Raw genomic sequence first — 24663 nt, forward strand, 5'->3', positions numbered from 1 at the left:
ATATGTTTCTTGTTTTTTAACTTATTGATGTAATCTATCACACTGATTGTTTTACAAGTGTTGAACCAACTTTGCATCCTGGGGATAAATCCCACTTGGTCATTATGAATAGTCTTCTTAGTGTACTGTTGGATCCTATTGGATAGCATCTTGTTGAGAATTGTTGCATCCATGTTAATCAGGGATATTGGTCTATAATTCTCCTTTTTGGTGGGGTCCATGGTTTTGTTTCAAGGTCATGCTGTCCTCATAAAATGAGTTTGGAAGTATTCCATTCCTTTCTATCCTTTGAAACAGCCATACTAGAATATGTATTATTTCTTCTTTAAATGTCTGATAGAATTCCCCTGGAAAGCCATCTGGCCCTGGACATTTGAGTTTTGGGAGGTTTTGATGACTGCTTCAATTTCCTCCCTGGTTTTTGGCCTGTTCAAGTTTTCTATTCCTGTTCCAGTTTTGATAGTTTGTGGTTTTCCAGAAATGCATCTTATTAACCTCAACACCCTGAAAACAAACAATCCAATCATGAAATGGGCAAAAGACATGAACAGAAATTCCACCAAAAAAGACATACACATGGCCAAGAAGCACATGAGAAAATGCTCCGCATCACTGGCCACCAGGGACATACAAATCAAAACCACAATGAGATACCACCTCACACCAATGAGAATGGGGGAAATTAATAAGACAGGAAACAACAAATGTTGGAGAGGATGTGGAGAAAGGAGAACCCTCTTGCACTGTTGGTGGAATGTGAACTGGTGCAGCCACTTTGGAAATTGTGTGGAGGTTCCTCAAGAGTTAAAAATAGACCTGCCCTATGACCCAGGAATTGCACTGCTGGGGATTTACCCCAAAGATACAGATACAATGAAATGCCGGGACACCTGCACCCCAATGTTTCTAGCAGCAATGTCCACAATAGCCAAATTGTGGAAGGAGCCTCGGTGTCCATCGAAAGATGAATGGATAAGGAAGATGTGGAATATGTATACAATGGAATATTACTCAGCCATTAGAAATGACAAATATCCACCATTTGCTTCGATGTGGATGGAACTGGAGGGTCTTATGCTGAGTGAAGAAAGTCAGTCAGAGAAGGCAAATCATATACTTTAATTAAGCTAAGCCTTTACTAGATTAGTGGGCTTCCATCGCAAGAAATTTTAGTTAACAGCTAAATAGTCTAATCAACTGGCTTCAATCTACTTCTCCCACCACATAGGAAAAAAAGGCAGGAGAACCTCTGGCAGAATTGAAGCTGCTGCCTTGAATTTGCAATTCAATGTGATACTACACCACAGAACTTGGCAGGAAGAGGGATAAACCCCTCTTCTTAGATTTACAGTGTAATACATTTCTCAGCCATATTTTTTCAGCCATATTACCTATGTTCATAATTCAGTCATTTTCCACAAATCACAAAGACATTGGCATTATTTACCCACCCTTATTTGGTGCATGGGCTGGCCAGGTAGGCACCACTCTTAATCTCCTGGTCCGTGCTGAATTATGCCTGCCTGGTGCTCTACTAGGAGATGACCAAAATTATAATGTAATCATAACTGCCCATGAAGCGAAACTATTTTTAAGTATACCAGTTATAATTGGAGGTTTTGGAAATTGACTAGGCCCTCTAATAGTTGGCTCTCCAGACATAGTATTCCCCAGAATAAATAATATAAGCTTCTGATTACTTTTGCCATCCTTTCTGCTATCACCTGTATCTTCTATGGTGGAAGCAGGTGCGGGAACCGGAATAACCATCTATCCTCCTCTAGCTGGCAGTCTAGCTCTCACAGGAGCATCTGTGGATCTAATATTCTTCTCTCTACATCTGGCAGGTGTGTCCTCAGTTCTAGACACTGTTAACTTCATTACTACCATTATTAATGTAAACCCCCCCCCGAAATATCCTAGTATCAAACCCCCTTATTCATATGATCTGTCCTAATTATAGCAGTCTTACTAATCCTATCACTACCAGTATTGGCAGATGGAATTACTATTCTATGAACAAACTGAAAGCTTAATACCACATTCTTTGACCCAGCAAGAGGAGGGGACCTCAGTTTATATCAGCATCTATCCTGATTCTTCAGACACCCCAAAATACGTATGCTAATTTTATCAGGTTTCAGGATAATCTCACATTTTGTTACATACTATTCAGGCAAGAAAGCCTTTCAGGTATATGGGAATAGTCTGAGCAATAATATCTATTGGTTTCTTAGGCTTTATCATATGGACCCACCATGTTTAGGGATAGGCAGTGACACATGAGCATAAGTTACATCAGCGACTATATTTACTGCTATTCCAACAGGAGTCAAAGTATTCAGCTGACTTGCCACCATTCATGGAGGAAATATCAAGTGATAACCTGCTATACTATGAGCCCTAGGCTTTATTGTCCTATTTACTGTAGGAGGCCTAATAGGCATTGTACTAATTAACTCATCCCTAGACATCTTCCTCCATATCACATACTGTGTAGCAGCACATTTTCACTACATTCTTTCGATAGTAGTGGTATTTGCTATCATGGGCGGGTTTTTTCACGATGCACTTTATGCTCAGGCTATACTCTTAATAGCACCTGAGCAAAAATTCACTTCTCACTTATGTTTGTTGGCATCAACAGAACATTCTTTTCTCAGCATTTTCTTCAACTATCCAGAATGCCTCAACACAATTCTGATTACCCAGATGCATATACAACATGAAATGCAGTCTCCTCTATGGGCACATTTATTTTATTAACAGTGGTAATATTAATGATATTTATAATTTGAGAAGTCTTTGCATCAAAATGAAAAGCAGCAATAAAACTTACTACAACAAATAGCGAATGACCACATGGGTGTCCTCCTCCATATCACACATTCAAAGAGCCCACTTATGTAACCCCAAAATAAGAATGAAAGGAATCTAACCCTCTTAGACTGGTTTCAAGCTAATGCCATAACCATTATATCTTTCTCAATAAAGACACTTCAGTAAAAATTACATAACTTTGTCAAAGTTAAATTATAGGTTGAAGTCCTTTATATTCCTGTGGCATACCTTTTCCAATTTGGTTTCCAAGACACAAACTCCCCTATAATAGAATAACTTTTACATTTCCAAGCTAATACACTGATAATTATATTTCTAGTTAGCTCCTTAGTCCTTTACATCATTTCATTGATATTAGCAATTACATTACCTCAAACAAGCACAATAGATGTACAAGTAGTAGAGACTGTATGAGCTATTCTACCAGATATTTTCATTTTAATCACCCTGTCTTCATTACAAATCCTTTATATAATGAATGAAATCAATGACCCATTCTTAACCATAAAAACCATAGGGTACCAATGATACTGAAGTTATAAATATACAGATTATGAAGACTTAAACTTCGACTCTTATGTGATTCCAACACAAGAACTAGAACTAGTTGCAGACAACTGCAAGTTGCAGACAACTGCAATTACTAGATATTTGATAATTGGGCTGTACAACCAATAGAAATAACGATCCATATATTAATTTCATTAGATGTTTTACATTCATGAGCTATACTGTCTCCAGGTTTAAAAACTGATGCTTTCCCAGGATGAGTAAACCAAACTGCTCTAATGGTTGTACAACCAGAAATATACTATGGCCAATGTTCAGAAATCTGTGGTTCCAAACATAGCTTGATACCAATCGTTCTTGAGTTGGTGCCACCATCATACTTTGAAAAATGATCTGCATCCATACTGTAAAACCACTGAGAAGCTACAAAGCATTACCCTTGTAGGTTGAAGATTCAGAGTTGGGCAGCCTGGTGGCTCCGCGGTTTGGCGCCGCCTTCAGCCCAGGGCGTGATCCTGGAGACCCAGAATCGAGTCCCACATCGGGCTCCCTGCATGGAGCCTGCTTCTCCCTCTGCCTGTATCTCTGCCTCTCTCTGTGTGTCTCTCATGAATAAATAATAAAATAAAAACTTAAAAAAAAAGATTCAGAGTTTTAACCTTTCCTTAATGAAATGCCACAAATACATCAACCTGATTTATTATGATTTTATCAATGATTATACCCCTGTTCATCGTGCTTCTACTGAAACTCTCAAAATATTATCCAGAAAATCTAGGACTGAAGCTAGTAGCGACATTAAAATATCCTGCACCTTGAGAAAAAAAATGAACAAAAATTGTATTCACCTGTTTCATTACCCCAAAATAATAGGTCAGCCCATTGTAATCCTAACCATTATATCCCAAGTATCTTATTCCATTCACCCTCCTAGCTAGCTAGTCAGTAATTGTCCTGTCTCTATCCAACAATTATTAATTCAATTAACAATAAAACAAATGCTAGGGCAGACCCAATGGCGCAGCCTGCAGCCCAGGGTGTGATTCTGAAGACCCGGGATCAAGTCCCACATCAGGCTCCCTGTGTGGAGCCTGCTTCTCCCTCTGCCTGTGTCTCTGCTTCTGTGAGTGTGTGTGTGTGTGTGTGTGATGAATAAATAAATAAAATCTTTTATAAATAAATAAATAAATAAATAAATAATAAAAACAGATGCTAGCTACTCATAACCATAAAGGCCAAACTTGAGCCTTAATGTTAATATCATTAAGTCTATTTCTTGGTTCAACCTATTTCTAGGTACTCTACCACATTCATTTACCCCTACTACACAATTACCAATAAACTTAAGAGTAGCCATCTCCCTATGAGCAGGAACAGTCATTACCAGATTTCAGCATAAAACAAAAGAATCCCTAGTTCCTTTCCTACCCCGAGGAACACCTATTCCCCTTATTCCCATGCTCTTAATTATTAAGACTTTCAGCCTTTTTATTCAACCAGTAGCCCTAACTATACAACTAATAGTTAATATCGCAGGTGGCCACTTATTAATTCACCTAATTGGAGGGGCCACCGTTGCCCTAATAAGCATTAGGACTACTACATGACTGGCTGAGTCTGGTGGCTGAATTCTTACAATAATTGATTTTGGGTTTTTTTTGCCAACCTGTGGAGGAGCCTCAGTGTCCATGGAAAGATGAATGGATAAAGAAGATGTGGTCTATATATACAATGGACTATTACTCAGCCATTAGAAACGACAAATATCCACCATTTGCTTCAACATGGATGGAACTGGGGGGTATTAGGCTGAGTGAAGGAAGTCAATCGGAGAAAGACAAACATTATATGGTCTCATTCATTTGGGGAATATAAAAAATAGTGAAAGGGAATAAAGGGGAAAGGAGAGATAATGAGTGGGAAATATCAGTGAGGGTGAGAGAACATGAGAGATACCTAATTCTGGGAAATGAACAGGGGGTAGTGGAAAGGGAGGTAGACAGGGGGTTGGGGTGACTGGGTGATGGGCACTGAGGGGGGCACTTGATGAGATGAGCACTGTGTGTTATATGTTGGCAAATTGAACTCCAATAAAAAATATACAAAAAAAGATGATTTCTTATTTCCATTTTCTATACTTCTGAGCAATATTTTGTAAAGATCTTTCCCTTCTTTCCCATCCTGATATTTAGAGGTTTTCTTAAGTAGCACTCTAGACTCATGGATTATTATTCAATGTTGGGAAACTATTCCTGCCATGATTCATTTGGATATGCAGATTGTCTTGATTTGGTCAATGGTGATCCTTCCAAGATGGTTCCTGTGTCCTTTTCACATGTCCCATTTGCTGTTGAAGATGTTCTCATTCTTAGCCACATTCAGAAGTTCAGACAAGGAAACCCAGAGCCTGAGGAAGGATTCACATCTGTTTGATACAAACACCTCTCAGTCCACACAGAGTCCAAGAAGTTTGGGGAACACAGTTCAGGGTCTGATAACACTTCTGGTTGACATGTAAGCCCATCAGAGCTGAAGTAAGAGGCCACTGGCCAGAAGTTAATCCTGAGTCTTCCCCTGAGATGGGTACTCTGAATCTACCCTTCCTGGACAGGCCTCCTTTTGTTATGTTTTCTACATACAGAAAATTCTGATTTCTATTAGTATTTAAATATCCCTTTGCTCCCTTAACCAGAAAGGACCAAGAGGCATGCAGCTCTATAGAAGCTTACAGAGTCTTGGGTAGAAGGGAAGGCTCTGCCTTGGTTGGAATATCAGCTCCCTTACTCACTGGCTGTGTGCCTGTCTCTGAGCCTCAACATGTTGATCCCCAAACTGGGGATGGTGAAGAGATTTTGTATTGTGGGGCACTATTGCTTGAGGACAGAATGATTGATAAAGAAGTTTGAAGCACACCTGACATAAAGCACTCATTGAACATGACATCTTATTACTTTTCCTTCTCTGACACTTTTTAGGTAACAGGCTTAACATCTGGAACATCTTTCAGGGCAAGACCTAACCATCGGCTGCATCTCTTGACTTCTACCTTCCCCAGAGTATGCTGGTGTTCTTTCCAATGCCTGAAAAAGCCTAGAGTTCAATGTGTTTGTGTTGTATTCAATTACATCTTTGCTATAGATCAATAACCAGGCAACCCAGAACTCCAGGGTGGGGCCCATTCCCTCAGGCAGACTCAGGACTTAGGTCAAGGCACAGCAGGACCTTCATTTATCCTCACATCCCCTCCTACTAATTAGAGGGGGATCAGGGGAGGTGGAGGACCCAAGGAACCCCTGACACCAGAAGGGTGAGAGTCTGGAGTCAAGGCAGATCTTGGGGAATCCTGGGGAGCAGAAAAGGAGGAAGAGACACAGAAAGTGGGAACAGGGGAATGGGGGTTGGATGAGGGTGAGACTAGGACTGGAGATGAAGGACTAGGTGAGCATATAGCCAAAAAGTACCCTTATGGATAAAACAGGAGTCAAAGAAAAATTTTCAAAGGATAGGACATGATACTTGAATTCAATAATAGAGCTACTGATAATGATCCGACAGCAAACATCTCCTTCCAGCCTGAGCATCCCATTTTGTGGGACAAGCTTGTATAATCTCACTATTATCTATGTCACTCTACTACTTTGTATGTGTAGTTTTTAAATTTTACACACAAATGGGGGGAAAAAGTAACTTGATGCTTATGACTAATCTTGGGATCTCCCAAGAACATGTGTAATTTTAAAAGGTAGATTCTCTCCTGGGGCACAGAGGGACAACACCCATAACTCTTAGGAGTGGTGGGAGTTATGAGCAGTTGGATCCCTCAGAAAGTGACTCTGGACAAGGATGTGAGTATAAGTAGTGTCTCTGGAAGGGTCTTCAGGAAGCAATGATAGGAGCTAAGGATGTGAAGAAGGAAGGAATCAACAAACAATACAGGATGTTAGTGAAGAGGTCACTGCTGTGGGCAATTCTGTCTCCATCCACTGGGAACATCCAGAAGACTGCAGAACAGCCTTGCGTCATCGTACTCAAGTGTGCAAAGACCTGCATGGGATGAGTGCTTCCTTCATAGACATTAGTTACCTGGCAGAAGTGCTCACTCTCACGGCCAAAGAAGCCAAGGAAGCCAATCAACCCTCAGGCAAAGAACTGTAGGCAATTGCAGGAGGCAGCCACTGTGTGTACAAGATGAGGAGTGCCAGGGAAGACAGCAGGGCACTAACCCTTTCATCACATGTCTGTATTCAATATTATGACCCATGAGATCTGAAACACTAAGAAAGTAGTGTAGGACCCCACATCATAAGTAAAATGATTATCATGTTTCCTTAAATTTATTATCATTTATACTTTCAACACTGACACCTCTTTAACAAATAACTTCTGTCCCATGAATAACCCCAACCCCACCATTTCAGTCTTAGAAGTCTCAAGTCAAGCACACTTTCTTATAAGCACTCTTCAAAACTTGCCAAAGACAAAAACATAATTCAAGGGATAGAGTGCTACCTAGGGTGTATACTTTGCACGTAGAACAGTGAACACTATTCTTCCACGAAAAATTTTCCCATTCCTTGGCATTTCAGAAGGCTTGGGATCTGAAGTTTAGACTGCTCCCTATCCTTGAAATCAGTGTTACAGAGTATAGCTTTCCAAGCTTAACAGCAACTGATAATATGCTGCACTAGTGACAAAATAAACATCTACTCGCATTCTCTTCCTATAAATATTAACAATTAACTGTGTGTCTTTAAATCAAATATATATATTATATATAAGTATATATGTATTTATATATGTGTGTGTATACACATAAAAACATATATATATATATATATATATTGAGAGCAAGAGACAGGAGGGTGTCTGTTGTGGGGAGGGCCAGAGAGAGAGGGAGACTCTTAAGCAGCCTCCATGCTAAGTGTGGAGCCTGATTTGGGGCTCAATCTCATGACCCTGAAATCATGACCTGAGCCAAAATGAAGAGTCAGATACTTAGTTGATCAATCCACCCAGGCACCCTCAAATCAAGTATCTTTTATTTCCTCTAATAATCTCTGTATAGCATTTGTTGGTATATTCTATTATGATAATCATGATTTTTCTCGCCATGAATATTAATTAGCCACTAGAATGGTAGGCAACAACTTTATAAAGCACCAAATGATGACACATCCATCGTACTTCAGAAAACTGCATTATCATATAATACATAATGTTATATATATGTGTGTGTGTTATCTTAATGTAAACTATGTAAAACAGATCTTTCTGTGATTTCTATATAATTGTGTATTATTCAATTACTGTAACATAAATGCTACTATTTAAATAAAACAACAGAACAGAGTATGTGTCAATGATTACTAGGACTAATTATGCAGCATTATGTGTTCACAGATAAAACAATGGCTACTAATAAACTTTCCATTTTATAATAGGTTTAGTTACCAATAGATCAAATAGGAAAAACAATACAGAGCATTTCCATATACCTAATGTTCAGTTTGCCAACTGTTTTTCTCTTAATTCCAGTATAGTTATTAATATACTGTGCAAAGACCTACATGGCATGAATGCTTCCCTCATGGACATTAATTACCTGGCAGAAGCACTCACTGCCATGGCCAAAGAAGCCAAGGAAGCCAATCAACCCTCATGCAAAGAACTGCAGGCAATTGCAGGAGGCAGCCACTGCATGTACAAGACGGGGAGTGCCAGGGAAGACAGCAGGGCACTAACCCTTTCGTCAATTGTCTGTATTCAATATCATGTTCCATGAGATCTGAAACACTGAGAAATTGGTGTAGTACCCTACATCGTAAGTAAAATGGCTAGCAAGGTTCCTTAGTTTTATTATCACTTACAGTCCCATCACTGATGCTTCTTAAATAACAAATGACCTTGTCCTGAGAAAACTCCAACCCCACTATTTCAGTCTACAGGTCTCAATTCAAGCAGCCTCTCTTATAAGCACTCTTCAAAATTTGCCACAAAGACATTACCCATTAACAAGGGATGGAATGCTACATAGGGTACACACCTTGTGCATAAAACAGTGAACGCTTTATTCCTCCAGGGAAAAAAATTCCGATTCCTTTGAGTCTCAGAAGGCATGGGATCTGAAGCTTAAGAGTTCTCCTTATCCTTGAAATTATTGTCACCGAATGCAGCTTTCCAAGCTTAACAGCAACTGATAATATGATGCACTAGGGACAAAATAAACATCTAATCATGTTCTCTTCCAATAAACATTAACATTTAACTGTATGTCTTTAATAATATAAATGCTATTGTTTAAATCTTTTTATTTATTTTTTTTATTTTACGATAGTCAAACAGAGAGAGAGAGAGAGAGAGAGGCAGAGACACAGGCAGAGGGAGAAGCAGGCTCCATGCACCGGGAGCCCGACGTGGGATTTGATCCCGGGTCTCCAGGATCGCGCCCTGGGCCAAAGGCAGGCGCCAAACCGCTGCGCCACCCAGGGATCCCTATAAATGCTATTGTTTAAATAAAACAGACTTTGAATATGTGCAATTACTAGTAAGTAGGACTAATTTTGCAGTATTATGTGTTTAAAATTAAACAATGATTACTAAAAACTTTTCATTTTATAATAGGTCTAGATTTATCCAAAAACTGGAAAGACAGTACTCAGAGATTCCATATACCTAAGACTGTTACCAACTATTTTTTGTTTCATTTCCAGAAGAGTTAACAACAGTGTACAGTAATTTTGGGTGTACGATACAGTGATTCAGCACTTACATATGTCAGCCAGTGCTCATTACGACAAGTGTACTCCTTAATACCCATCGCCTATTTCCCCCATCCGCCAAACCACGTCCCTTCTGGTAACTATCACTTTGTTTTCTGTAGTTAAGAATCTGTTTCTTTGTCTGTCTGTCTCTCTCTGTGTGTTTTCTTTCCCTTTAAAATAGACAAATTAGGAAAGCAGGCCAACTGTTTTTCAGTAGATGAATGGATAAAGAAGATGTGGTATACATATATAATGGAATATGATTCAGCCACCAAAAAGAATGAAAACTTGCCATTTGCAATAATATGGATAGTGCCAGAGAATAGAATGTTAAAGTGAAATAATTCAGAGAAAGACAAACACCAGATGATTGCACTTGTGGACTTTAAGAAACAAAACAAATGAGCAGTCTGTCAAATATTCATTGTATCAATTAGCACATCTTCACAACTAATATGCAAAATTGATATACTATTATTAAATAAGTCTATAGTTTTACTCAGATTTGGTTAGGTTTTAACTTTTTCTGTTTGAGACTCATCCCAGCTGGCACGTTACCTCCAGTCATACTATCTCCCCTTAGGCTCCCCTTAGTCATGAAAATTCACAGACTTTCCATATTTTTCATCATCAAGAAAGTCTTGAGGAGTACAGCTCCTGTACTTTGTAGAATGACACTCGGTATATGTCTAATGTTTTTCTCGTATGGCTACATTGCAGTTCTGTATTTGGGAGCAGAAGGGAGACCACAGTGACAAAATGTCTTTGTCACTTCACATTAAGTATGTATACTCTCAAGATGGCTTGTCACTGTTGATATTTATCTTTGATCACCTGGCTGAGGTTGTGTTGGCCAGGTTTTTTCTTTGTCCATAGGTATGTTTCCTCTGGTGAAATCACTATATGCACATATCAAAGTGTGAGATCACTCTTTAAGGCCTAGGTATCTACATAATGCAAATACTTTTTGCAAAGTAATTTTGCTAGATTTGCAGACTCATTTTTTAAAGTCTAAACCTGTTTTGAATAAAAGCTAATTAATGATAACTTCATTTTTTCTGACACATGTGGTTGCATAATTAGCTTTACTAGGATTATTAATAATTGACAGTGATTCTTACTGTTCTTACTATGGTTTTATCTAATTAATAGCATACATGCCACAGAAAACTGAATACACCATAAAATATATTTCACAGAAATCTGTAACACATATTTTATGTTAGGATAATAACATATATAGAAAACATGGTATGTAGTATGAAAATATATGGTTTTCTGATCTTGAAGGAGTGTCATCAATTAGCTCTGTTTAAAGTAGGTCATCCTAGATCATCAGAAATATTCAGATTTTAGAGGATGTGATATTTCACACTGGCTGAATGTGTTGAAATACTGTACAAATGGCCAATGATTCCTTGTGGCTTGTTCACTTGTTCTAAGGAAGCCTTGTTTTTATCTTTTTCCCATTTATCCTTTTTAGCTAATTGAACAATCAAATATTTTAAATTTAAAAAGGCAAAGACTAAAAGCATGTATAGTAGTTCAATGAACTTTAGGCCAAAGGAGAAAGATGGGACCATGAGATAGCAGTAACCTTTCTTTGGCTACTGAGATGTTTGCAACAGGGGAGGTCCATCACAGTATCAACCTTTCCAATATTACTACCCAGAAGTACAAGAGGGCAAGACAGTGTCCTAGGAAAAGGGAAATTAAAGAGGGTGCTTATGTACCTAAGTGATATCTTTTCCACAGCCTGGCTGTGGGTCTCTGGGTCAGAGACTTAGAAGACCATCAGCAGTTTAGGGTCTTTCAGTTTGAAGAGTTGATCTTACTTGATTAATGGACAGATGGATAGATGGATGGATTTTATTTATGATTATGAAATATTGGCCTCAGGTACATGGGATATGGAAATCAGGCAGCCAATCATGGCCTTAAAATCTAGGATTAGGGTTCTGTTTTTTAAAAACTAGATATGTAAAAACAATTTTGAGTTTGACACCAGCAGCAGGCTTTGAACTAGTGGGCACCAGCCTGCCAATATACATGGGCCATCTTTGGCTCATTGATATTACAGAACAGAAACAAAATCAGTTATGATGAAGATACAATGTTTCATCATGATGTTTTTTTAAAACAAAAGGGTTCCGAAATTATTCAAACTTATAATTTATTACATTGTGCTTTGCAGCAAGTGAAAAACTATTTAAATATGGAAGAATATTTTGGGAGTGATTTAGGTGTTAAGTTTTGTGCAGTAAATAATTTACATTCTAGAGGATCACAAGAAAATATTCAATGCTCAAGCTATAGAAAGATTCTGAATTTAGAGTATTATAGACTATTATAATGTCTGTATATCTAATCATATAGGTACTGATGAATGAAATCTAGTCTTCATTGTATAATAAAATTCAAAAAGAATTTGTCATACTACTACAAAATTATGTTAGACTTGAAATGCTGTTGATAATATTTGAAGAAAAATGCTTCTCCTTGGTTATTGATGGTAAAACGGATGTAGCCCATCAATGAGGAAAAGCTTTAATTTTAAGATATGTCATATTAAGAATAGTGTCATAAGGGGGTGCCTGGGTGGCTCAGTTGGTTAAGTGGCTGCCTTTGGCTTGGGACATGATCTCAGAGTCATGGGATGGAGCCCCTGCTCAATGGGGACTCTGCTTCTCCCTCTCCCTTCCGCGCCAACCCCTGCTCATCTTCATTCTCTCTCTCTCTCAAATTGATAAATAAAATCTTTAAGAAGAAAGAATTGTGTCATAAGAACAAATGATAGACTTGTTGGTTTTCTTATCATGAAGAAAAAGAAGTTTATTTTATTAAATTAATAAATTGGAAAAACAGGATACTGTCATAAAGCTGTTCATGTCCATGTACTGTTAACTAACTAGAATTTAAATAAAAATCTGAAAAGAAAATTAATTGCTCATACCCAGATATATGACAATGGCATAACTATGGCATGTTTGTAGAAGACATAATTCCTTCCCCCAAAATGATCATGACCACTTGAATCTTTCCCAGCAAATATCCCTAATTAAAGAGGCAATCTCCATTTATTAATTCAAAAATGCACACCTTGGGATCCCTGGGTGGCGCAGCAGTTTGGCGCCTGCCTTTGGCCCAGGGCGTGATCCTGGAGATCCGGGATCGAATCCCACGTCAGGCTCCTGGAACATGGAGCCTGCTTCTCCCTCTGCCTGTGTCTCTGCCTCTCTCTCTCTCTCTCTGTGACTATCATAAATAAATAAAAACGTAAAAAAAATTTTAAAAAAAATGCACACCTTAAATATTCATACTTAGAATATATACTTTTATCAAATTCAATGAACTTGTGAGATAGTCTCATATTTCAGACATAAATATAAAATACTAAATGAAGAAATACACTGAAATGAAATCGTAGATTTTTTAAAGATTTTATTTATTTATTTATTTATTTATTTATTTATTTATTTATTCATGAGACAGAGACAGAGACAGAGACAGAGAGAGAGGCAGGGATACAGGCAAAGGGAGAAGCAGGCTCCATGCGGGAAGACTGATGTGGGACTCGATGCCGAGTCTCCAGGATCACAGCCCAGGCTGAAGGAGGCACTAAACCACTGGGCCACCGGGCCTGCCCGAAATCATAGATTTCAATACACACAGGTTACATTTTTTTTTTGTAACTCACCATGGTGGGATGATATTTTTCAACTGGATGGGAAAAGTTAATAAAGAGCTACAACAACAAATCCTCAAGTTGTACAAAGCTGCATGCTCATCATAAAGTCTCTCTTCTATCTTACAAGTGACAGAAAGGAACCTTGAAAGTATGTATGATGAGTGTAAAACTCAGGAAGATATATGCATATAATATCTAATTAGAAAATACGCCACAATAGAAAATAAAAGAAAAAAGTTGGAAATGCAAAATCAGTAGATGGAAGCATCAAGTCTAGTATATATAAAAATAGCATCATGATTCTTCTTCAGTGATTTACAAATTTTGCTTCAGACACTTTTACCCACATTGAGAAGTGGTCTGGATACTGCTTGAACAGGATTAGACACTGAGATTTTGTTAATAAGCTTAGAGTACACTGCAATAATTACAAAGTATTTTTGATTATCATGAGTTCATGAGAAATTATAAAACATGGCAAATCTCAGTTGAAAAGGAGATAAGGATGGGATGCCTGGGTAGCTCAGTGGTTAAGCATCTGCCTTCAGCCCAAGGTGTTATCCTGGAGTCCTAGGCTCGAGTCCCACACTGGGCTCCCTGCATGGAGCCTGCCTATGTCTCTGCCTCTGTGTGTGTGTCTCTCGTGAATAAATAAATAAATAAATAAATAAATAAATAAATAAATAAATTCTTTTAAAAAAAAAGAAAAGAAAGGGAGATAAGATAAAATGTTTTTTTATTGGTGTTCAATTTGCCAACATACAGAATAACACCCAGTGCTCATCCCGTCAAGTGCCCCCCTCAGTGCTCGTCACCCATTCACCCCACCCCCCGCCCCTCTCCCCTTCCACCACCCCTAGTTCATTTCCCAGAGTTAGGAGTCCCACCCATTTCTTCTCCCTTCCCTTCTATTCCCTTTCACTATTATTTATATTCCCCAAATGAATGAGAACATATAATGTTTGTCCTTCTTCGATTGACTTATTTCACTCAGCATAATACCCTCCAGTTCCATCCACGTTGAAGCAAATGGTGGGTATTGGTCATTTCTAATGGCTGAGTAATATTCCATTGTATACAGACAAAATGTTTTGAACATATTGATGACTTTCCTGCCAACGAAGACAAGAAAGGACAGTTATAACCAATTCTGTTTCAGTTGTAAATATTAAGCTGTAGTATAATGGAAGGTTTATGACCCCACACCTGTCAGGACTTCAGTCGTTCCAACTACTACAACACTGCAGGAAAAAATGACCAATGACAAAGTAATACAAGTATGTTTAAGTGGAGGGCAGTTTGTGTTTCTACCTCAGGTTCTGGTTCCAGCAGAACTGGGAAAGTGGGACCCCAGCTCCTCATTCTAGGAGGTCCTGAGAGTCATCAGTTCCTGTATTCACATCTCAACTGAATGTGGCTCCAGTTCCTCTGAATTTGGATCAGTATTTCTCCCCAGAAACAAGTCTGCATCTGTAACAAACCAACCAAAGCTCTGTCAGGGGGCAGCAATGGACCTCTCAATCCAGGGATCCCTGAGTAAAATAAAATAGGTCTTGTTTAAATACCCTCTGTGAAAATGAGGACCAAACCAGGGAAACAGCCCAGAAAACACAAGGGACTGTGCTCCTTTCTGACCAGCACATCCCAGGGGAAGCCACCTAGAGACCTCTCCTCAGCACTCAGCCCAACAAGGTAGCTTCTGCCTCGCACCTAGGGAGACACCAAGTTGCCACAAAGTTCCCAAGGTGTCCCTGGGTGGGCGTCAGAACCTGCTGGAAAACCAGCTCTAGCTCTCTGAGAAGCTGTGTGGTAGTCCTCTGATTCCATTGGAAGCCCTTCCTGCCATAAGACACCCTGGACCAGAAAAGGCCATGGCATGCCCTCTGCCAGCCTTTGTTGACACATATGTGACAGTTAAAATGCAAGCCTAAAGGCAGCTACACATCCAATATGAATTTACCCTGTGAATCCTTAGATATTTGCTTTGCAAAGTGCTCTAGATGTGGCAGATGGATGAAATCATCTCCATCAATTCTTATAAGGAGCCAATTTTACCTTCAAATACTAATTTCCATCTCTTCACAACCAGAAGGCTCAATGGAGTAAGAAGGTTCTGTTTGAATATAGGAGAAGCCTATGGGATTTGAAACTGTGCCCCTCCCAACCTTCAGTGGACATGAGAATAGCAACCCCCTATTCTGCTGCACACTGCTAGCTCCAGAGCAAGAACACAGAACTCATTCTAGAATATTTTTGGTTGAGATCAGCACTGGATCTGTGCCAGTTCCGGGTTGCAGGACCTGGGACAGCACAGTGCCTGGGGCCTGGTTCTGGAACATGAGCAAGGCCTAGATGGGGCAGGAGGAATGCAGCAGGGCATGGAGCAGGCAGGGAGATGGCTCAGGGTCACCTCCCCACAGGGCAGGCTCTGGAGATTACCTGCCAAAGAGCAGCATGCTCTCCCTCAAGCCATCTTTCTCCCTGAGAGAGCCTGAGGCTGGGCCCCAAAACCCCAAGCAAAAGGAGGTGTACCCATCTCCTGAAGTGAAATGACCTCTGCAAAGCTCAGCCCCAGGAAGGTGGGAGCAGTGGACTCAGGGAATCTGATGCCCAGAATTCCTGCCTCTACTGGCCCCAACACTCAGATCCCCTACATAGGCTCCTCCATCCTTGTCCATGGTTCCCCCTCCACACCCCTGGACGAAGAACCTCCATTCCTCCTTGTAATTCCTCTTTGTTTCGGCTTCTCCTTACCATGTCTCCCTCTTTCTTCCTCTCACTTGAGGACTTGCCCCATTCCCCCACCACTCACTCAGTGTCTCTCTTCCTGAAAGTCTCTTCCTCTGTCTCTTCCCAGGCCCTCATACCTTCTGCTCTGTGCAGCCCTGTCTAGGAAAACAGGGAACCACATCTCCTCTCTTTCCTGGTCTCCTGCCATGTTTCAGTCCACACCCTGCTCCCAGGGCATGACCATCCCATTTGCAAAGGTTGCTTAGGCTGACCCTGGCTGCAGCAGTGAGGTCACCAGCCACCCCTGGACAGCCCATGGACAGAGAGACCTTGACATGTTGGTGGCCCAGCCATGATCCTCAAGCTGCTGGAGGATGGCTGCCTCCACAGCCTGGAAAGGAGGGCTCTGCAGGATCATGGAGCTCTGGTGCAGAATGGATTGGCCTTGAGGACCTAAAAAATTCCAGAAGCACACACCCAACTCCTCCTGCATGGTGGGGGAGCAGTGGGTCTCCCATCATTGTCCTCTTAGGGAAGACGCCCATTCCTCCATAAGGAAACTGAGAGGATTATGGGACTTCATGGGTATTACCAAGAAAACTGCCACTGATCAACCCCCTCAGAGCTCACCCAGACTGGGGCTGTTGAGGGGCAGCTGGTAGGGGGAAGCCAGTGCACAAAACTTGCCTTAATGCAGGGCCTCCTCACCGGTCTCACCAGGGCCATTCCTAACCCTTTGTTCAATCCTCACCATCACAATAGACTACTGCCTGGGGACAGACATCTGTCCTGCTGATCACCACACACCTCCTAAACGAGCAAGAGCCATGTGCTCAAGAACATCCATCAACAGAGTAAATAGAACCACCAACGGATCTAAATACAAGATGAGTCCACCTCCCCAGAAGGATTTCCTGGGCCCCTTGCAGTAAAGATCCCACAAAGGGTAATCTTGTGGCCATCCCCCATCACCACCATTTCTGCCAGTTTGTTTACTGTGTATGCAGGATTCACATTATGCATTCAAGGGGAGGGATGGTAGGTCCTGGTGAAAGCAGACGCTGACATGGAGAAAGAACCATGAAACGTTTATTAGGGGGATACCAGGAGTGACAAAGCACAGGGGACAGGATTGAAAACGGAAACACTCTGACCATTAGGCAGATCTGACACCATGTTCTAAATATACACTCTTCATAGCCTGGTTGTTACTGCTCAGGGAGGTCTTCAAATCTGAAACAGTCCTGTAAGGCAAAAGGATTGTGAGTTATTTCAATGGGATCTTCTGTTTTGCTATATGCATTTTGCCTTCACAGTATACGTGAGGCTTTGGATCAACACTTGCATGTGTGGATGTCAGTGGGACCAGTACAGGAGCTGGTCCTCTTGTATTCACAGGGATCTGCAGAACAAAGGTATGTTGCCATGACAGTTTGAAGGATAATGCTCTCCAGCCTGAAACCCAATAGTAGGTATAATACCCTGGTTCTTTGTTCACCCTCAGCTTCCAGGAGAGCAGAGCACCAGGGCCAGGAACGAGGCCTCCCATTTGATGCCACTACGTAGTTCAGGGGCAAGGAAGGATGCTAAAGGAAAGAACTTAGTATTCCCACACATCACCAAACATCTCTGAGAAGATGGGACTTCAAAGCATCTTGTCCTCCCAGTTGAATAGAAGCCATGACAATCAACTCAAAAGGAGTATATTCCAGAGAGGCAGGAATTTGTGGCCAGGCCCACTCTGTTTCCACCTCCAGCGCAGCCACAGAGGGTTATGTATACTCAATAAGAACAAACACAGTGAAAGGAAATGGGAAGCCCAGTGTCCACACATAGAATCACAGCCTCTCATGGGTCAAACTGCTGCTGCCAGCCCCCTTCTGACCCCACCCTGCTTCCCTCCCTGAGAAGGGATCTTCTACTGCCCACAGTGCTGTTCATGATGACAGATAACCCTGGAAAGATGTACATTTCTGGAGTCCCACAGGGAACCTGGAAAAGTGCTTTCTAAGAGGACCACAAACCCTACGAGTTAGTGGGAACCACCTCTGTGGATCTGCATCACCGTTGATCAAATGATCCTTAGCTTAGGCACAGAGCAAGTGCACAGTCCTTCAGTGCCAAGGACCACTGAGGAGCTGACTCTACATCACTGGATGCAAACAAATGTGGCTGGAGAGTAGGTAGGTGTGAAACTCCCATGGTGGGTCAGGGGAGACCCTGTCAGCTGGCACAGGTTCTCAAATGAGAACCCGATCACAGGCACACAACAGAAAACATGGGTGAGGTGTTGGCCCTGCAGGTTGTCACTGGTATTCCTTCTTCACAGCTGTTGGTCCCATGGACATTTTCTACTACACGTGTGTCACCTGGCAGAGTTCACAACTGTCTCACCCAGGACTCACCTGAAGGGATTCTGGGTTGTCCCCACCCCCACGGAAGAAACACAGATGACTTGGGAATCCCACCTTATCTAAGAACACTCAAATCTTCCCAAAGCACCAAAGCACGCAGCACAAAGTGCAAACTGACTCATAGCTTTTCAGATTTCTCAGCTGTGAGGAACACCAGAGACATATTCCCAGGTTAGTCTCTGGACCTGAAAAACCACAAGGCTGCCCCTCCCACATAACCAAAAACTAGAGGAGTCAACTAGACTGGCAGACTTTAGTGCAGAGAGAGGAGTCACCATCAAGTTATTTTTAGACACATACACATACACACACACACACACACACACACACACACGGTGTGCATCCTGCAATCGTTCATCTCTAAGCATCTGTGGCTTCAGGAGGCACCACCTATGGTGAGGATCTCTAATAGAGAAGCCTATAGGCTCCTGGGTAAACATCCTGAATTTTGAAAGGTGAACATGCCTCAGACAGATCACAGGACACACCGAACAGACACTAGGCCAGGACAGGGTGCTGTCCAAAAAGGAATAATCTTCCAGAAATGGCTACAACGGAAAAATCACACAGCATTTATCTTAGCCACCTCCAGGTCCTTCTTAGGGATGGTAGTGCTATTCATCTCGAGAACTGGTCTAGATTCTGAATCTGACAAAGAATGAAGGTTTATTGTGGTTTGCGCACCCTCTATGCCTTCCTCCCCCATCTTGCACTCTTTCTCACACTCAGTCCCTTATCAGAATAGACGGCTTCCCACATGACCCAAGTGACTATTTTGCTAAGGGAGATAACATCACGTGATGTTAGGGAGACACTATAGGGCCCAGGGTTAAGTGTTTCCATAAGAAATCAACCAACAGAGGACAACACAGGGTACAACTGGTGGGAAATCAATACTGAAACTCGGTGAGCAAGCCACATCAAAGAAAATCATGTTTTCCTCATAGATTAATAATTGAACTGAGAATAGCCATGGGTGGGTACCCCCATGGTGGGATATCAATGCATCCTCCAAACGAATGGCATGCATTCTCTTCTCAGGCCACAGGTTGATGGTTCAATATTTCAGTCTACAGATGAGGCCTAGCATATGCGACTGGCCATTACAGAAATACTTAAGGAGTGTACTTAGACAATCGTATAGTCATGAGCAAAGAAAAAAATAGGTGGATTAAGCAGTAAAGCTGTGGTATTCTACTCATAACATTAAAGGAATAAATTACATGAACTGATGAATGCAGTACTGTAGATTCCAAATAAAAATAAAGGAAACTCCACAAACAGTAAATAAATGTCTTTTTTAAATAGTCTTTTTTTTTCCCCAAAAAAAGTCTTCACCACTAGGTCAAGGTGGGAAGAAGCTCAGGACCATCACCCCTCCAGGTACATTTCTTCAGGATGGAGTGATGGAGGGAGTAGAAGGGTCTGCAGTCAGGGGAGGGGCGGGAGCTCCAGCTGTCATGTGGACAGGTGCCCTGCTGCCTGGGGACACATGAGGAATATACCCTCCTGTTACCCCTTCAGACAAGCTGCTGTCCTTAGGTAGTGCTTGTGATTCTCTCCAGGACACACAACGATCACTCACAGGAACTGGATGGACGCTGAGAGGTGGTTTCATAGCGGCAATTGGGCTGCTGCACTTCACAAAGTGCCCCTTACCTCTCCCTGGAGGGTTCTGCATCTCAGGTCTTCCCAGGATCAGCTCCTGCCTCCTGTGTCTCTCAGGCAGACTTTCTTCCAGTAGGCCCAGTCTTGAACAGATAATGGATATCTATAAGAATCACAATACCACCACCTCTCTTGACAATAAACAGCGTAGCTGTCCTCCCACAAATGCCCGTAACAACGTTCGTCAACCTCCCGTACCTGTGTTTCAAGTAGGCTTTCTCCCTGCTTTGCTGCGCTATTTCCCTCTCCCAAATCCGAGCCTTGACCTGGGGGAGAAAAACACCTCCACCTTCAATTGTGCCAGACTGTGCACCAAACAAAGAGGATGAAAAAGCAACCACTTACCCAGTTGTCTTGAGCATTCTTCTCATGAACTGCGATCTGAAAAAGCCAGCACACCAAAAGCCCGTGGTTAAGGACTCGATGAGCCACTGCTGTCTCCTGCAGGAGGTGCCAAGGGTTCAGCACAGTGGGCAGAGCTCAGGTTACCTGGTGTCCGAAGGTCAGTTCTGACTCCTGCAGCTGTTCTTGCATTTCTTGGACTTGTTGCCTGTGAGTTACAATAGCTTTCATCAGATAAAGCCCATTATTGGGTAGGATTTTAAATAACTGGCCCATGTGGCCATCCTCCTCTTATCTGTCCCCTCATCCAATGTATCCTGGCACAGGAAACACTTGTCACATGATTACAAATGTACAGTTGGTTCAAAGCTATTGTTACATCCTTCCCTTACTCACTTTCCCACACCTGCAGGGTTCAGAGTTGATATAATTTCCTTACCTGTCTTCAATCATTCCCTAATTTATCCTGTGACAAGTGTCTTTTGTTGTAAAGCTCTTCTCTCCTTTAAGTTCTATCCTTACCATGTTTCCCAGGGTGGCAAAGACCAGGGCCGTCAGATGGCACTACTGTGTTTTGGGTATGATTCAAACTACAACAAACTGCTTTCCTAAAATGAAGACAATTTACACCGTCCCCAGGGACTCTGGTGTGGATGAATTTTCCACAGAGTCAGGCCAGTGCTGGAGATCAGGGCATGTTTAGTAATGTAATTTTGTGGTTGTCTCTAAAACCTTCTATCTTTGTGTCTGTTCTCATTGGATGTCCTATGAATTTTTGTTTCCATTACTTGTTAATTGAGTCTAAATGTTGTACCAGGGCTAAAAATAAAGAGTTAACAGATATTTCAGGTGCTGCTAGTATTTAATAGCTGAACTCACTTGTATTTGTCTATTTCTTCTGTGGCTACTTTCAAATTTTTCTCTGTAGCTGACAGCTGATTCTTCTTTGCCACCAGTTCATAGTGTGTCTTTTTCAGTTTCCTAAGAAGGGAAAGGTATGTACATAGTCCAGTAGTCAAGGCCTGCAAGCTCTGTAGTTTTTTCTCCCAGGACTCTTGATGGCCTAGATTTGAATGTCCCTTCTCCCCTCCCCCGCCAGTAAACATACAGACTGACAACATGATCAGAGAAATGAATTGAACCCCACATTAGGGTTAAAGAAAACCAAACTCTGGCTGCTGCCAAGTCCCCTGCAATTAGAGCTGTCTTTATATTCTCTACTTCAATTCATTCATCATCAGGTCTTCAAATAACATTACACTTTGTGCCCTCTCAAGTTGGTCTTTTGTTTGAGACGGTAAAGGCTCATTTCAGTTCAAAGTGAAAAGCCATGTCTGACCAACTATACCCATTAGGATGAAGCAGGGGATCAACATTAGTCCTATACCTCCTTGGGGAGCCCTGATTCTCAGGCCAAGGATGTGCCTGGACAAACAATCAGCCCAAAGAAAGCCTTCCAGAATATGGTTTCATCAGTATTGCAGCTCATTCCCAGTCATCTATAGGCTTTAGAAGTACACCACCTGCCTCCTCTTTGAACATCCCAGTGGAGGAAAAAGCCTATCTTAGTGCTGGCTATATGTACTGAAGTATAAAATTACGTGAACTGTCACATAGTCAGGGTGTTAACTCCAGGAAACAGATTTCAGGTAGAAAACTATCAACCACATGGAGTCAACCTACTTTCAGAAGACTGAGTTCATTGATAGTGAAGGTAGCAAAGGGCAATGCTTAGAAAGGCTGATTGGCTGTGTTGTGCTCATATTCTAACACTTGATTGACTCAAGAATCACATGCAAAAAGTCTCTTAGAAACTGAGACAAAAGCTCTAGACACAGAAAGACACTTGAGTTTGTGTCTGGTCTCTCAGGCAATCATGCAGCAAATGTTTTCTGGAAGGGCTGTAATGTAACGTCTCAGTTGTAAGGCGTTGAAGAGAGAAAGGTGGTCAAAGCACTGTACCTTCCCCCAAAAAAGAACTTACCAATGAACAAAAACAAGATACCAGTGAGAAAGAGCAGTCTCCACCCCTGCTGTGTTAAGGAATAACACCAAACTGAGACTCCAGGGAAGAGAAGGAACAGTTTTACTTTTCAACATGAATGAGGGACTCTAAGGTACTCATCTCCTCTTGAGAAAAAAAAAGTAAATACTGGACAAAAGAGGAAACTCTGGCTTGAATGCATCAAACTAACTAGCACAAGAAATAGGAGAACAAGATGGAGAAGAGGGTAGCCTCGGAGAAAGCTAGCCTGGCAGTTGGAACCAATCTCCCCAGGACTTATCAGTAAATTCTGGAACAGGCAAGTGAACTGCAAAGAAGCTGAACAACTTTATAGGCACAGGCTTAGGAGGAAACAAGTGAATCTCAGGGTCAGCCAGCAATGGTGAGCCCTGGTGAAACTACAGGCTTTGGCTGGGACCCAAGAGGGTCACACACAAAAAATCAGGTGAATGGGAAATACCCTGGCCTTCTTAAGAATTGAGCCTGCAATGAATGATCTCAACTGCACACTGGATGAAGTGATCCAGTACTGCTGGCGCCCCAACCTACTTTCCAGAAACTCCCACTATTTCTGCAGCAAGAGAATTCCACTTTTCTCTACACATTCTTGACCCAAGTCTCATACTAAATAAATGACCTCATTTAGGGCTGATAAGAACTTGTAATCAGACTGAAACCTAAAGGACAATGTAGACAGACCCAAAGGGGATCCAGGTATCAAAGGGATTAATGCTGTTATGTACTCTCTTCTACCCCAAGTAAATCACACAACAACATGTGACAAGCAGTTAGAAGAGAAAGCAAAAGGCAGGTTCCAGAAATCAAGGTAGGCAAGGCAGACACCAATTCTACTGAATACATTTGGCAAAAATACTGTAGATCCTATTCTAAAAGGAAGACAATTTTCCATACTGGCCACCACATAAATTCATACAACAGTATTTGTGACAATTAACACAGGAATATCTTACTCTTCTGCAGCCACTTTTGTCTGTTCATAGAATTCAGCCAAGGTATCCACTTTCTTCTTCAGCTGTTTCAATTCTGCTTCCTTCGTTGTTTTCACGGAACTCAATGCATTGCACTTGTCTTCCAGGACCTTTTTACTGTCTGTAAAGGATGGTTTTCTTCTGTGTGTGTGCACATGACCTGAGAACTTGCTTGTGACGGGGGAAGGAGAAGGGTAATGACCTACAGGACAGGAAGGCATTCTTTCCCTTCCCAATGCACACTCGTTGCCACCACATGGGGATATATTCCCCCCAAACCACATACCTTCCAGGTCATATTTCTTGGACCTCAAGACTCTCAGCTCTGGATCTTCAAATTCATCTTGCAACTTAAAGACAGATATGAGAAAAGACATTCAAGCAATCATGATCGCAGAACAATGTGAGTGTACCTAATAGGACAGGATCATTCAGTACAAGAAAGAAAGATCTTGAGCCATAAATGGAAGAGGGTGAAAGTAAGGAAGGTGGAAAATAGTTCAAGTCGAAGAACTCATAAATGGCTTTCCCCTATTCACATTGAAAATTGTATGTTAAGCATTAAGAGAAGGAATGGACTGTATAACTTGGCTAGCTATCACCCTTCATCTCTCAAATATCTTATAGGATTTTCTACATTTCTCAGAGGGCAGGGCTGAATGATGTGATAATTGCCTAGCTATGAAAATAAACCATACTTCCTACTCCTTGAAAT

At 41.4% G+C, this 24663-nt stretch overlaps 1 protein-coding gene and 1 pseudogene across 14 annotated transcripts in view; one reads left to right on the forward strand and one right to left on the reverse strand.

The window, feature by feature from the left end:
- The first annotated feature begins 113 nt into the window (after window positions 1-113).
- On the forward strand, window positions 114-3945 carry LOC144318128 (cytochrome c oxidase subunit 1 pseudogene; annotated as a pseudogene).
- Window positions 3946-17597: 13652 nt separating this feature from the next.
- The window catches only part of LOC144319091 (transport and Golgi organization protein 1 homolog), a 48155-nt gene continuing 41089 nt past the window's right edge, over window positions 17598-24663 (reverse strand). For all 14 annotated transcript variants that reach the window (XM_077906842.1, XM_077906837.1, XM_077906850.1 and 11 more), the window contains 8 exons: window positions 24235-24298; window positions 23931-24069; window positions 21834-21935; window positions 21102-21162; window positions 20958-20993; window positions 20811-20878; window positions 20604-20695; window positions 17598-17774 (listed from right to left, as the gene is read on the reverse strand). In XM_077906842.1, the coding sequence (XP_077762968.1) occupies window positions 17758-17774; window positions 20604-20695; window positions 20811-20878; window positions 20958-20993; window positions 21102-21162; window positions 21834-21935; window positions 23931-24069; window positions 24235-24298 (579 nt within the window). In that variant the 3' untranslated portion in view covers window positions 17598-17757. The remainder of the gene's footprint in view (window positions 17775-20603; window positions 20696-20810; window positions 20879-20957; window positions 20994-21101; window positions 21163-21833; window positions 21936-23930; window positions 24070-24234; window positions 24299-24663) is intronic.

Source organism: Canis aureus, chromosome 8 (genome assembly GCF_053574225.1).
Source record: "Canis aureus isolate CA01 chromosome 8, VMU_Caureus_v.1.0, whole genome shotgun sequence".
NCBI lineage: Eukaryota > Metazoa > Chordata > Mammalia > Carnivora > Canidae > Canis > Canis aureus.